The sequence below is a fragment of the Silurus aristotelis genome, assembly GCF_946808225.1.
Source record: "Silurus aristotelis genome assembly, chromosome: 20".
In the NCBI taxonomy this organism is placed as follows: domain Eukaryota; kingdom Metazoa; phylum Chordata; class Actinopteri; order Siluriformes; family Siluridae; genus Silurus; species Silurus aristotelis.
In genome coordinates this window covers 1,409,838-1,424,837 of record NC_139593.1, presented here as the reverse complement: position 1 = coordinate 1,424,837, position 15,000 = coordinate 1,409,838, and the positions used below count along the sequence as shown (strand labels likewise).

Below are 15,000 nucleotides of genomic sequence, written 5' to 3'. Positions count from 1 at the left end.
AAAGGTCACACGTAATCCACATAACGATTCGGGATAGAAACACAGGAAAGTAACAAACAGGAGTGTCCATGGTCTCTCAGAGCCTAACCTCGTCCCTCTCTGTCTGTCTCACATTCCCCAGATTCCTGTCCTCCCCCTACCTGTCTGAGCTGGGAGGCTCGGAGCTCCCTCTGCCTGAGTGAGCATGTCCACGCCTCAGACTTGTGTCAGCTTGATTCTGTGCCTACAGGCTGTTTTTCTCCACCACAACGCTGACTTTATTACCCACCCTTCCCAGGGTTGCCAGATTGAATCGACCAGCTGTCAGCATAAGCATGGGTCAGTCACTACCGGATACACCAGAGAAGTGAAAAAAGGTCTTAGTATACACACACACACACACGCACACACACACACACACACACACACACACACACACACACACACACACACACACACACATGAACCTACATGAGGGCTTTATTTCCTGCCCCTTACATCAGAAATGGAAACAAAGAGACAATGCTAAAGAGAATGAAATTTACACTCAGGGTAAAAACTGAGGTTTTAACGGAAGTGATTCTGAGTCACTTCCAAAACCTGTGAAATAATAGATCATTTATATTATAAATAAATACAATTTAAAAAGTGACTGTTTGTTTAGTGTGCATTAGAGATCTGCAGATTTGATGGTGAATGAGGATGCGGGCGGTAAAATACTCATGTAATCATTCACGGGACTCCTGCGAAATGGTGTTAAAAATCTACCAAATAATAATAAAAATGAATAAAAACTGATAAACTGTTATGCACAAACAACACAACAAAACCTCTGCCTGTTTTTATAAGACATAATTTCAGCTCATGTTCTGAAAAGTTCCCTGTTTATGTCCATGTTCATCCTTTACACAAACATTCAAACTCAAATAAAACAAAAAACCTTCTTCTTCTTCTTTCGGCTTCTCCCATTAGGGGTCGCCACAGCAGATCATCCGTCTCCGTACCACCCTGTCCTCTATATCTGCCTCTTTCACACCATCTACCTGCATGTCTTCCCTCACCACATCCATAAACCTCCTTCTTGTTCTTCCTCTTTTCCTCCTTCCTGGTGGCTCCATCCTCAGCATTCTCCTACTGATATACCCCATGTCCCTCCTCTGCACATGTCCAAACCATCTCAATCTCACCTCCCTCACCTTGTCTCCAAAACGTCCTACATGCGCTGTCCCTCTAATAAACTCATTTCTAATCCTGTCCATCCTCGTCACTCCTAATGGAAAGTTTGTTTATTTTCCGGTACTTTTTTATTCAAAAGGAAGCGAGTGAAACTAAAATAACAGAGTATCAGGAAGAAGCATCAGTGCAGTGAAAATGAAACTATATTTCACTTGTGGCCTTTTTTTGCGGGTGTGAACGAGACTGAAAACTCCGTCCCGTGCAGGTCTCTGGTGTACAGTGCAGTGCAGACAGATGGACATGCCTTCGTTTATACACCGCTGTTTCTACATCATATTTATATTTGTTATTTTACTTAGTTTGTTGAGTTTGTCAGCTCGCTTTATTTAATATTTTTAACATTTATTTATTTTTTTATGAATCTGGGTTAAATGTTCTGGATGGCGTGCTCACTCCCTGATCTGGTGGACCAGCATTAGGATGGGAGAAAACCAATGAATTGTCAGGATCTGACGAGGTTTCAGTTTTTTTCAGTTTTTTTTTTATTTCTGTTTGCTATTTTTTGCCACTAGGTGTCGCCATTTTGTCCATGTGTCCCTAATTATCTGCTATTGTTCCAACCTGATTCTTGTTAGTCCTCTCTGTATTTAAGTCGCCCTTTTGGCTGAGCGTTTTCTTCTCTTTTCTTTTGGTCTCCTGTCTTTTCCTGAATGTCCTTGGTTTTTTTTCCTGTTAAGACGTTGAGTGTTTCTGCTAATTCTTGGGAGTCTTTGTTTGACTATTTCCCACGTTGCTGAGGAGTACATCTCCTGAAGATACATTTTAAAACACAGTGCTTTCGTCTGAAAACATTCTGCGTCCACACTATCGGTTTCAATCGGTTCTTAAAATTTACTCATCCAAAATAAAAAGGCTGAAAACGCTTATGTACTGCGCATGAGCAAAAGGTCAAACGATTCGACCTGCATGATTTCTGCCTTCCGAGTATTTACTTTCAGGCTCTTAGAAAAGTTGCCGCAATGTCGAGGAAAGGGGCCGTCGCAGGAGTGAAAAAGCCTCATCGCTTTCGAAAGCCCTCGTTATCACAGTCCACACTGCAAAGTCAAAATGCAGTTTTCAAACGTATCCACTTTAGAGATTGTTTTCAAAAAGTTGTGTTTTTGCTGAATTATGATGCCGTTTTCGAACTAAAAACGTATTCGTGTGGCCTTAGTTTTTTTATTATATCTTTTAGCTGTAACCTGTTTTTAAATACACATTTTTTTCATCGTTTGAGTTCGTCTCTGCACGTGGATCATTACCCCTCCCTGTGCTAGAACTCTTCTCACACAGCCGACCCAGTAATCCATGCACATGATCTGAAGTCGATAACGATGAAATTTGAGTTAGTAAAAATGTACACACACAATACCATGAGAAAGATTTTGCAGGATGGTTATGAACATCATGTCTATTGAGTAAACACTCATGAGTTCATGTCTCTCTGGGGGAATGGGAGAATGTCCCTTCTAGAAAAGGCTGAAGGTTTGGAATTACTGTTTCATCACTGCTTTGCATTTACACGGGAAAATTAAAGCTCGAAAGCACAGTGCCATTTGCTGCTGTTTTTTGCTTACAGGTTTACGAGAGTAATCTGCTTCCTATTACTGTTTTTGTTCCACCAGAACTCCAGCTGTGAGACAAAACTCTGCTTTTTGGATGAATTATGCAATAAAATCCTGCAAATGAGATGATTATCTAATATGAAAAGAATGTTGGCCACACAGCCTGGAACACAACACAACCCAACACACATCTTTCAAGATCTTCATAATGTTCATTTGCACCACCAAAGCGATCTGGCCACAGTAAAGCAGCAATTTCCAGTCTGAAACAAGAACCTCTGAAGCTCCTGCACTGTTGCTCTGTTCTGCCAACTCTGGAAAAACCTAAAATATCTTTGAACCTGAGGGTAAAAACTGACCACCTGGCAACCTGCATTGCACAACTGTAGCACTGCTTATCAGCATTGTAGAGAATATGAGGAAGTGTGTGTGTGTGTGTGTGTGTGTGTGTGTGTGTGTGTGTGTGTGTGTGTGTGTGAGAGAGAGAGAGAGAGAGAGAGAGAGAGAGAGAGAGAGAGAGAGAGAGAGAGAGAAAGAACGAAAGAAAGAAAGACAGGGAGATATTCTGATTGGTTACTGTATACTCTGTTACACTATGTAACTATTGCACATCATTGTGTGTGCTCTGTTCTGATTGGAAAGTGTGTGCCAAGTCCTGATTGGTCAGAGTATGTTGTATATAATTTTTCTGGTGGATTGTGGATGTGGTAACCCAGCCATTGGGGTTGTACAAGTCTCTTAGTGTCGGTCCCAAGCCCAGATAAATGTGTTAAATGTGTTATAAATGTGGAGGTTTGTGTTATGAAGTACATCCAACATAAAACATGCACCAAATCAAATATGCAGATCAGGAATCACAATTTCATAGCGGCTCAGTCGAGGCCCGGGTTACCAACAACCACCACATTTATCATTAACAACAGGGTACCAGTGTAAATTGTGCTGCTGTTGGCTGAAGGAGGAGAAGGAGAGGAGGAAGACGTCTACAGAGACAGCAGGGAAAGGGGAAGTGTAGGACAGTGGCGGTTCGGGTTGGTACTTTAAATGTTGGTACTATGACTGGTAAAGGGAGAGAGGGAGCTGATATGATGGAGAGGAGAAAGGTAGAGATGTTGTGTGGAAAGAGAGTAAGAGCAGGAACATTGGAGGTGAATTTAAACTGTTCTATCATGGTGTGGATGGAAAGAGAAATGGTGTAGGGGGGATTTTGAAGGAAGAGTACAGTAAGAGTGTAGTGGAGGTGAAGAGAGTTTCTGATAGGGTGATGATCGTGAAGCTGGAAGTTGAAGGGATGATGATAAATGTCATCAGTGTTTATGCTCCACAAGTTGGCTGTGAGATGGAGGAGAAGGAAAGATTCTGTAATGAATTAGATGAAGTGGTAGAAGGTGAACCTAGGAATGAAAGATTGGTGATTGGGGCAGACTTTAATGGGCATGTAGGTGAAGGGAACAGAGGTGATGAGGAGGTGATGGTAGGTGTGGCCTTAAGGAGAGGAATGTGGAAGGGCAGATGGTGGTAGATTTTGCTAAAAGGATGGAAATGGCAGTGGTGAACACGTATTTTAAGAAGAAGAGGATCAGAAAGTGACGTATAAGAGTGGAGGAAGGTGCACACAGGTGGACTATGTTCTACGTAGGAGATGCAACCTGAAGGAGATTGGAGACTGTAAGGTGTTGGCAGGGGACAGTGTAGCTAGACAGTATTGGATGGTGGTCTTTAGGATGGTTTCGGAGGTAAAGAAGAAGAGGAGGAAAGTGAAGACTGAAAGAAGAATAAGATGGTGGAAACTGAAGGAGGAAGACTGTAGTGAGAGATTCACAGAAGAGGTCAGACAGAGTGGAAAGTCGGTTGGACCAGATGACATACCAGATGTTTAGGAGAGATGCAGTGGAGTTTTTAACCAGATTGTTTAACAGGATTTTGAAAGGTGAGAAGATGCCTGAGGAATGAAGGAGTGTGCTGGTACCAATCTTTAAGCATAAGGGAGATGTGCAGACCTGCAGTAACTACAGGGGAATTAAGTTGAACAGTCACACCATGAAGTTATGGGAAAGAGTAGTGGAAGCCAGGCTGAGAGAAGAGGTGACCATCTGTGAGCAACAGTATGGTTTTATGCTGAGGAAGAGCACCACAGACGCATTATTTTCTTTGAGAATGTTGATGGAGAAGTATAGAGAAGGTCAGAAGGAGTTACATTGTGTCTGTGGATTTAGAGAAAGCATATGACAGGGTGGAGAGAGGAGTTGTGGTATTGTATGAGGAAGTCTGGTGTGTCAGAGAAGTATGTGAGGGTGGTGCAGGACATGTATGAGGACATTGTGACAGCAGTGAAGTGTGCAGTAGGAACGACAGACTGGTTTAAGGAGGAGGTTGGACTGCATCAAGGATTGGCTCTGAGCCCTTTCCTGTTTGCAGTGGTGATGGACAGGTTGAAGGACGAGGTCAGACAGGAGTCTCTGTGGACTATGATGTTTGCAGATGATTGTCATTTGTGGTGAGAGTAGGGATGAGTGGATGACTGTATGAGTGCTCACCAACTAAAACTCAACCACAGCAAAACAGAACTGCTGGACATCCCAGCAAATTCATCTCCAGGTCAAGATCTCCAAATAACACTTCATGACTCTCTGCTCTCCTCTTCAGCCACTGCTCGTAACTAAGGGGTAACTATGGACAATGAACTGTCCTTCTTTCCACAAGTGGCTAATGTGGCTCGCTCATGTCGATTTCTTTTATACAACATCCGAAGGATTCGACCATTTCTGTCCACACAGGCTGCCCAGGTGCTTGTTTAGTCTCTTGTCATTCCAAGACTCGACTACTGCAACTCTCTGGCAGGTCTTCCCCTTAACCCTATCCGTCCACTGCAAATTCTCCCACACCACCCCACTGCTGCACTCCCTTCACTGGCTTCCATTAGCTGCACATGTCAGATTCAAAACACTGATACTTGCCTACAAGGGCAAAAATGGACCAGCACCATCTTACCTCAGAGACCTCATCACATCTCACACTGCACTACGCTGTCTGAGATCCTCCACTGGTACCATCTTCTCTCCGAATGAGAGGTAAGTATACTTTAAGGCTCTTCTCTGTTCTGGCACCAAGGTGGTGGAATGAACTTCCCCTAAATGTCTGAGGCCGCGTCCCTGACTATCTTTCAGCAACAATTGAAGACCTACCTCTTCCTGAAACACTTATATTGGCACTTTTCAAGTTTGTAGAATTCAAGAGTTATATTTATATTAAGTTTTTAATCATGTGTACCAGTGTAGATTTATTCATTACTAGAGACTCAAAGCACTTTTGTACGTCGCTTTGAATAAGGGCGTCTGCTAAATGCTGCAATTGTAAATGTAAATGTAAGTAGGGAGCAGGTTGAGAAGATCCTAGAGAGGTGGAGGTACACGCTGGAGAGAAGGGGAATGAAAGTCAGTAGCAGTAAGACAGAGTACATGTGTGTGAATGAGAGGGAGGGCAGTGGAGGGGTGCGGTTGCAGGGAGAAGAGGTGGAGAAGGTGGAGGAGTTCAGGTACCTGGGGTCAACAGTGCAGAGTAATGGAGAGTGTGTTAGAGAAGTGGGGAAAAGAGTGCAGGCAGGGTGGAGTGGGTGGAGAAGAGTGATAGCAGGAGAGATTTGTGATAGAAGACTATCTGTGAGAGTGAAAGGGAAAGTTTATAAGACTGTGGTAAGACCTGAGATGTTGTATGGTTTAGAGACAGTGGCATTGAGTAAAAAAAAGGAGGTGGAGCTGGAGGTAGCAGAGCTGAAGATGTTGAGATGTTCGTTGGGAGTGACGACGATGGACAGGATTAGAAATGAGTTTATTAGACGGACAGCGCATGTAGGACATTTTGGAGACAAGGTGAGGTAGGTGAGATTGAGATGGTTTGGACATGTGCAGAGGAGGGACATGGGGTATATCAGTAGGAGAATGCTGAGGATGGAGACACCAGGAAGGAGGAAAAGAGGAAGAATAAGGAGGAGGTTTATGGATGTGGTGAGGGAAGAAATGCAGGTAGGAGGACAGGGGAGGGATGGTGACGGATGATCCGCTGTGGCGCCCCCTAATGGGAGAAGCAGAAAGAAGAAGAAGAAGAAGGATTGTGTAAGTGGTGCATTAAAAATAGAGGCTTGGTCTCTACCTTTGTTTGGGTTTGAGGGTGAGGGTATGATGGCGATCATTGAGAGGGTGGAGATTGGAGCAGGAGATGGAGAGAGTGTGGTTGTCACGGCGACTGAGGCGAGGGATGATGCTCTGGCGAAACAGGTCAGAAGAACTGAGAGAGAACTTCCTGCTTACTTTCTTTCCTTTAGCCAGGAACTGCTCTGCGTGTGTCAGCGGTGGGGCCAGAACCTCAATAGTGGGTGGGCCTGGATAACACAGGGTTAACACACACAAACACATACTTTAGGAACTTTGCCACTTCAACAGAATATTTTTACATTCACACACGAGAGATAAAACAGAAACCAGGCCTGAGATCATCAGTTCTTAATTATAACACTTACCTAATGCAGATCTGTGTGTACGGGCGTGTGCACGCATGTGAGCACATGTGTGTGTGTGTGTGTGTGTGTGTGTGTGTGTGTGTGTGTGTGTGTGTGTGTGTGTGCATACCTGGCTGTAAGCTCTGTTGGTGTTTTTGTAGATTAGTTAATATGGTCATTCTGTGATCAGCATCTTCGACACCCATGGAGATCAGTTCAGCATCAGTAACCATTAAAAGACCCTGAACACACACACACACACACACACACACACACACACACACACACACACACACACACACACACACACACACACACATATGCAATCAAGACAACTCAAAGAAGATTGATTTATATAGAAAGAGGCATCACTAGGGGACAAATAAACGTACAAATAATCTGAACCATAGAGCCACTGAGAGAGTGTCAGACAGATAAATACACTGTGAGACAGACATACATACAAATAAAAACACTGATATTTAGACAGACAGAAGTACAAGCAGACAAATAAAAAAGAAAAAAAGACTGAAAGGTTAACTTTCAGGCAGATAAACTGGCAGGCAGACAGTCCGGGGAATTGACAGAGAAACAGACAGAAAGGTAAACTGGCAGACAGAAAGACAGACAGACAGACAGACAGACAGACAGACAGACAGACAGACAGACACATACAAATGTAAACTGAAAGGCAGACAGATGGACAGAGAGGTAAACTGACAGGCAGGCAGACAGACAGACAAAAAGCCAGACAGACAGATAGAGAGACATGCAAACCAGAAGGATGACAGATAGACAGAAATAACTGGAAAACCAGACAGACAGACAGACAAACAGACAAACTGGCAGACAGGTAAAATGGCAGGCAGACATAAGTTAACTGGCAGACAGACAGATAAACTGGCGGTCAGACAGACAGAGGGACAGATAGGTGTCTCTGAGTGCAGTAGTGTTGACAGCAGGACTCTCAGTAAACTGTATTTCACTACTTATCGTAACAGGAGAAATCAAGCGCAGACACTCGGACCACTCCCGCAGCACATGGGGGGGCGGAGCCACAGGACATTTTGACAGCAATGTAATTTGTGAATGGTGTGAATGGAGACATACCCACCTCCAGCCCATAATACTCTCTCTCCAGGGTCTGTGCATACTGCGGCAGGCCGATCTGTCTGAGCCACCAGGCGATGGAGCGATTACTCATGCCTGCACAATGCTAACGCAGAAACACATGCAAACACGTGTTGTGATAAACGCTTTGATGATACATTGAGACATTCAACGCACAATATTGTTATAGTCAAATCACGTTGGTGAATCATCACTTCCCCTATGTCACTATGTAGGGAGCATATTTAGGGTGCCTTCGATGGTCCCTTACTCTTTATTTTAGACGAATCCCAGAGAACTGGAAGTGGAGTCATGTCAACTGAACTTCATAACGTTTCACTACTCATGCTCAGATGAGAAGCTCCTCAGATGAAGTCTAGTTGATATGAATCAACTTCCAGATAACTGCAGCCGGATGATTGAGAATCTTCACAGACAAATCTCAGAGAAATATCGAAGAAAGTTGTGCATGTGACACGATCGTTATAACATCATAAACATCAATTAAACATACACACATGCACAATAGACACCCAGTGTTGTGTAGCAGCAGTTACCTGTGTGTGTGTGTGTGTGTGTGTGTGTGTGTGTGTGTGTTTGAGTGTGAGAAGATCTTACAATCTCAAGTACTCGTCCTGTTTCTCTTCTCTGCTGCTTCTTTTCCCTCTCCTGCGTTTTGCGTGTGGAGTTTGAAATAACTGCCATGGGTAAGGTGAAGACCTGCAGGCCAGAGTCACCAGCCAATCAGAGTGTGGGAAAGCCACCATGACCCCCACTCTCTTAGCCAATCAAGTACAAGAACCTGTTGGCTTTCTGTGAGGGTGGAGCCAACAAGCTCAGACAGACCCAAAAAATGTCACAGAAAGATTTCTCAGATTCGTGTGTGTGTGTGTGTTTGTGTGTGTGTGTGTGTGTGTGTGTGTGTGTGTGTGTATGCGTGTAGCAATGGGTCTGTTATTAATTCTTGCTATTCCGGTTTATTGTGTTATTTCTTCTGATAAAAATACAGTTAGGCAGGTAAACAGTTACACACACACACACACACACACACACACACACACACACACACACACACACACACACACACGCACACACACACAGAGAGAAAATAAATCAGACATAAATGTAAAAAAAAAAAAGTGTTGTATAAATCCACACACTGTTTTGGAAAAGGTCTACACACACCGCTACACAAACAAACACACACATGTACCTCTACACACACCTCTACACAAACAAACACACACATGTACCTCTACACACACAAACACACACAAATGTACCTCTACACAAACAAACACACACATGTACCTCTACACACACCTCTACACAAACACACACATGTACCTCTACACACACCTCTACACACAAACACATACATGTACCTCTACACACACCTCTACACACAAACACATACATGTACCTCTACACACACCTCTACACAAACAAACACACACATGTACCTCTACACACACAAACACACACATGTTCCTCTACACACACCTCTACACAAACAAACACACACATGTACCTCTACACACACCGCTAAACAAACAAACACACACATGTACCTCTACACACACCTCTACACAAACAAACATACACATGTACCTCTACACACACCGCTACACAAACAAACAGACACATGTACCTCTACACACACAGCTACACAAACAAACACACACATGTACCTCTACACACACCTCTACACAAACGAACACACATTTGTACCTCTACACACACCTCTACACACACAAACACACAGACATGTACCTATACACATACCTCTACACAAACAAACAGACACATGTACCTCTACACACACTGCTACACAAACAAACACACACATGTACCTCTACACAAACAAACACACACATGTACCTCTACACACACCTCTACACGAACAAACACACACATGTACCTCTACACACACCTCTACACAAACAAACACACACATGTACCTCTAAACACCTCTACACACACCTCTACACAAACAAACACACACATGTACCTCTACACACACCTCTACACACACAAACACACACATGTTCCTCTACACACACCTCTACACACACCTTTACACACACAAACACACACATGTTCCTCTACACACACCGCTACACAAACACACACATGTACCTCTACACATCCCCCTAAACAAAAAACACACACATGTACCTCTACACACACCTCTACACAAACAAACACACACATGTACCTCTACACACACCTCTACACAAACAAACACACACACATGTACCTCTACACACACCGCTAAACAAACAAACAGACACATGTACCTCTACACACACCGCTACACAAACAAACACACACATGTACCTCTACACACAACTCTACACAAACAAACACACAGTTGTACCTCTACACACACCTCTACACACACAAACACACACACACATGTACCTATACACATACCTCTACAGAAACAAACAGACACATGTACCTCTACACACACCGCTACACAAACAAACACACACATGTACCTCTACACACACCTCTACACGAACAAACACACACATGTACCTCTACACACACCTCTACACAAACAAACACAGACATGTACCTCTAAACACCTCCACACACACCTCTACACAAACAAACACACAGATGTGCCTCTACACACACCTCTACACAATCAAACACACACATGTACCTCTACACACACCTCTACACAAACAAACACACACATGTATTTCCAAACACAAGCACACACACACACACACACACACACACACACACACACACACACACACACACACACACACACACACACACACACACACATCATCACTAAAGCTACAAACACAATGATCACAATTCAACACGTCTCCTTTCACTGAAGCCACAACTGCACCTCCACATACATCATCTCCAGAGAAACACACACACACACACACACACACACACACACACACACACACACACACATACACACCTCCACATACATCATCTCCATCAGAAACACACACACACACACACACACACACACACACACACCTCCACATACATCAACTCCAGAAGAAGCACCGATATTCACCTTATCACACACACACACACACAAACACGCGAATACACGCGCACACACACACACACACACACACACACACACACACACACACACACACACACACACACACACACACACCTCCACATACATCAACTCCAGAAGAAGCATCGATATTCACCTCATCACACACACACAAACACACACACACACACACACACACACACACGCACACACACACACAAACACACACACACACACACACACACACACACACACACACACACACACACACACAGGCAGTACAGATTTACTGTACTTAAAAAATCTAAATCTTGTCTTAAAAACTGGCAACAAAAGTGAGTACACACTCCACAGTGCTCAGGGTCATTCAGAGGTTTTCAGAACAGGCCTTGCATGAGTCCATCAAAGAATTCGAGTCCTCGTGCTGTGTTCAAAAAACAAATGCATGAATGCTGCAGCATTGCTTGATAGGGTGCAGAAGGTCTGCTTCTCAGTGCTCAGACCATACGCCACACACTGCAACAAGTTGGTTTGAATGGCCATTGTCTCAAAAGGAGCCTCTTCTGAAGCTGCTCACAAATAAAGTTTGCTGAAGACAACCAGTCCAAGATAAACTTGTTTGGCTTAGATGGTGTCCAGCATGTGTAGCAATGCCCTGGTAGGGAGCACCAATAAAATTGTGTCTTGCCTAAAGTCAAGCATGTTGGTGGTATCATCATGGTCTGGGACTGCATGAGAGCTGCTGGTACTGAGGAGCTGCGGTTCATGGATTCCGACATTTATTAGGACATTCTGAAGAAGAACATGATGCTCTTTTTTTAGAAACTGGGCCAAACGGCAGTTTTCCATCATAACGACCCCAAACACACCACCCAGATGACAACTGCCTTGCTAAGGAAGGTGAAGGTAAAGGTGATGGAGTGACCATGTATGTCTCCAGACCTGAACCCTTCTGAGCACCTGTGGGTATCCCCAAGTGGAAGGTGGAGAAGCACTGTGTGTAACATCCAGCAGTAAAAGAGGATTCCAGCAACAACCTGTGCAGCTCTGGTGAATTTCCCAGTGGCGGGCCGTGCATTTGGTACCTGGGCCTTTAGTGAGGACGTACTAGACTTAATCCACATCTTATTACCACCACTATCACGTCGCAAGAAACCATCAATACTGTACAAAAACACAATATAACAACACGTGGCATTACAGAGAGACGTTTCACATCTGGAGGTGAAAACCATTTTACTAAAACAACAAACCCAGTTACACTCCAAACCTCCACACTACAACCACAACTGTGCACCTACAACATCTGGAGCAGTTCACAATCAATATTTGTCTAATAACATGACAAAAACATTAAAATGTAAATAAAACACAACCCAATCACCAGAGATGCAGACTTATAGTGTGCAGCGCCCCCCAGAGGCTGTATGTATGTATTTTCAGAGGACAGTAAATCTGTACTGATACACACACTGCACACTGACTTCTCTAAAATATATCCATGTTTCTAGTTTTAGTTTCAGATCAAATCAGTAGTTTTGTCCCTTGAGAAGATACTAAAACGATTAAAGGGGTGCACTTAGTTTTATGAGATACAGTATACACACACACACACACATACAGTACAGACTTCACGAAAAGCTACAGTGTTTATGACAATTGACAACCATAGAAGTTTGATTTAAACAGTAGGGGGGGCTACTCATAATACAGAGAGAGACAGAGAGAGAGACAGAGACAGAGACAGATACAGACAGAGAGAGGATGTAAAAGTAACATAAGTACAGAATTTAAAATAATTATTTTGAGCTCTGTGTGTGTGTGTGTGTGTGTGTGCGTGTGTGCGTGTGTGTGTGTGTGTGTGTGTGTGTGTGTGCATGTGTGTGTGTGGGCTATAAAATGTCACTGCACTCATTTTCACTTCAGCTTGTGGTAGACATTTCTCTCTCTCTCTCTCTCTCTCTCTCTCTCTCTCTCTCTCTCTCTCGCTCTCTCTCTCTCTCTCTGACTCACACACACACACACACACACACACACACACACACACACACACACACACACACACACAGTCACACACACGTACGTGTGTATATATTCGCATAAATTGCACACATTCATATTGAGGAAGCCGCAGACCTTGCACATACACCCACATCTACAAAGTGTGTGTGTGCATCTTTGCATGAGTGTGTGAGTGTCTGTATGCGTGTATGTATGTGTGTGTGTGTATGTGTGTGTGTATGTGTGTGTTTGTGTGTGTTTGCATAAATGTGTGAGGAAAAAGGAAGTTAGCATGTGCAGTTGAAAGGCTTCCTCCCTGCTGCAGCCGTGCAGTGCAGAACACCCACTATCACAGAGAGAGAGAGAGAGAGAGAGAGAGAGAGAGAGAGAGAGAGAGAGAGAGAGAGAGAGAGAGACGGGTAAAAAGAGCAACACGGACGAGAAGAGACCTCACAATACAAGAGAGAACGCGAGAGAGCGGGACAGATGGATGACTTGGGGAAAAGAGACAGCGTGAGATAATAAAAAGAGAGAAAAGAAAAACAAACGAGAAAAAAAGGACTTTAAATAAAATGAGAGAGGAACGAGATCGAAAGACATAGAGAGAAGAAAAGAAGAAGAGCGACGGACGAACAGCCCAAAGAGACGAGCTAGAGAGAGAGAGCGAGAGAGAGAGAGAGAGAGAGAGAGAGAGAAATTGGTACTTATAGAGATTGTAGGAGCAATAGAATGAGATAGAGAGAGTATCTTGTTAGTGTTTGTGTGTGTGTTTGTGTGTGTTTGTGTGTCAGAGTTACTTTAACGTTTAGCTGATTTGCTAACATTAGCAGATGTTAGCTGGTTATCTCTCAGTGTGTGTGAGTGAGTGTGTGTAGGATTCAGTGTAGCGCTTCATGCTAGCTGTTGGTCCAGCTCGCTCTGACTCTGAGCAAACTTCTGTACAGGTCAGTGAAGGTTATTCAAGGTCATTGTGCGATTTGGTTTAAGCCCTCAGACGGATTTTAAGCTTTCGAAATCTCAGGAGTTGTTTTCTTATTTATTTTTTACAGCCGATATGTAAAGAAAATTTAAATATTTTTAATTTGTTACATTTTGGTGTTTTTTTTAGTTTATAATTTATTTTTGTATTTATTTGGAATCGGATCGTGGAAGATTTGATTATCAGAAAGTGTTCTAGGGAATTAACAGGTTATTTGAAAGTAATTTATAGGTTGTTTGAAGGTTGTTAGGAGGTTTTTAGTAGGTTAGAAACACATTCTTTGCCGGTTGTAGTAATGGAGCTGTGGAGGCAGTGTGCGTCGTGGCTCATTCAGTGCCGAGTTCTTCCTGAGAACCACAGAGTGACCTGGGACAGCGCACAGGTGTGTATCAATTTGTGTGGATTGTTATCTACTGTACAGTACAATTTATCGTTTTATTTAACACCACACAATGCAAAATCCTCGTTACTGATTGGCCCACAGTAGATCATGTCACGTTCCCATATTAGGACTTAAAATTATTTTATATGAGCCATCGGACAAACAAACGAGGTAATTAATATCCAAAGCAACAAACGAGATGGATCTGATCCAATACCTGGCATC

At 43.4% G+C, this 15,000-nt stretch overlaps 2 protein-coding genes across 7 annotated transcripts in view; one reads left to right on the top strand and one right to left on the bottom strand.

Moving 5' to 3' along the window:
• Positions 1 to 9,120, bottom strand: part of sh2d3a (SH2 domain containing 3A) — a 20,107-nt gene extending 10,987 nt beyond the window's left edge. Inside the window, exons 1-4 of one of the 2 annotated variants that reach the window (XM_083521793.1) lie at positions 8,983 to 9,120; positions 8,369 to 8,470; positions 7,385 to 7,496; positions 6,909 to 7,137 (exon numbers count right to left, since the gene is read on the bottom strand). In XM_083521793.1, the coding sequence (XP_083377919.1) occupies positions 6,909 to 7,137; positions 7,385 to 7,496; positions 8,369 to 8,470; positions 8,983 to 9,069 (530 nt within the window). In that variant the 5' untranslated portion in view covers positions 9,070 to 9,120. The remainder of the gene's footprint in view (positions 1 to 6,908; positions 7,138 to 7,384; positions 7,497 to 8,368; positions 8,471 to 8,982) is intronic. The other variant, XM_083521792.1, reaches the window with a different exon arrangement.
• Positions 9,121 to 13,714: 4,594 nt separating this feature from the next.
• The window catches only part of vav1 (vav guanine nucleotide exchange factor 1), an 18,451-nt gene continuing 17,165 nt past the window's right edge, over positions 13,715 to 15,000 (top strand). For 2 of the 5 annotated variants that reach the window (XM_083521777.1, XM_083521774.1), the window contains exon 1: positions 13,715 to 14,775. In XM_083521777.1, coding sequence (XP_083377903.1) covers positions 14,689 to 14,775 — 87 coding nt within the window. In that variant the 5' untranslated portion in view covers positions 13,715 to 14,688. The remainder of the gene's footprint in view (positions 14,776 to 15,000) is intronic. The other 3 variants (XM_083521775.1, XM_083521778.1, XM_083521776.1) reach the window with 3 other exon arrangements.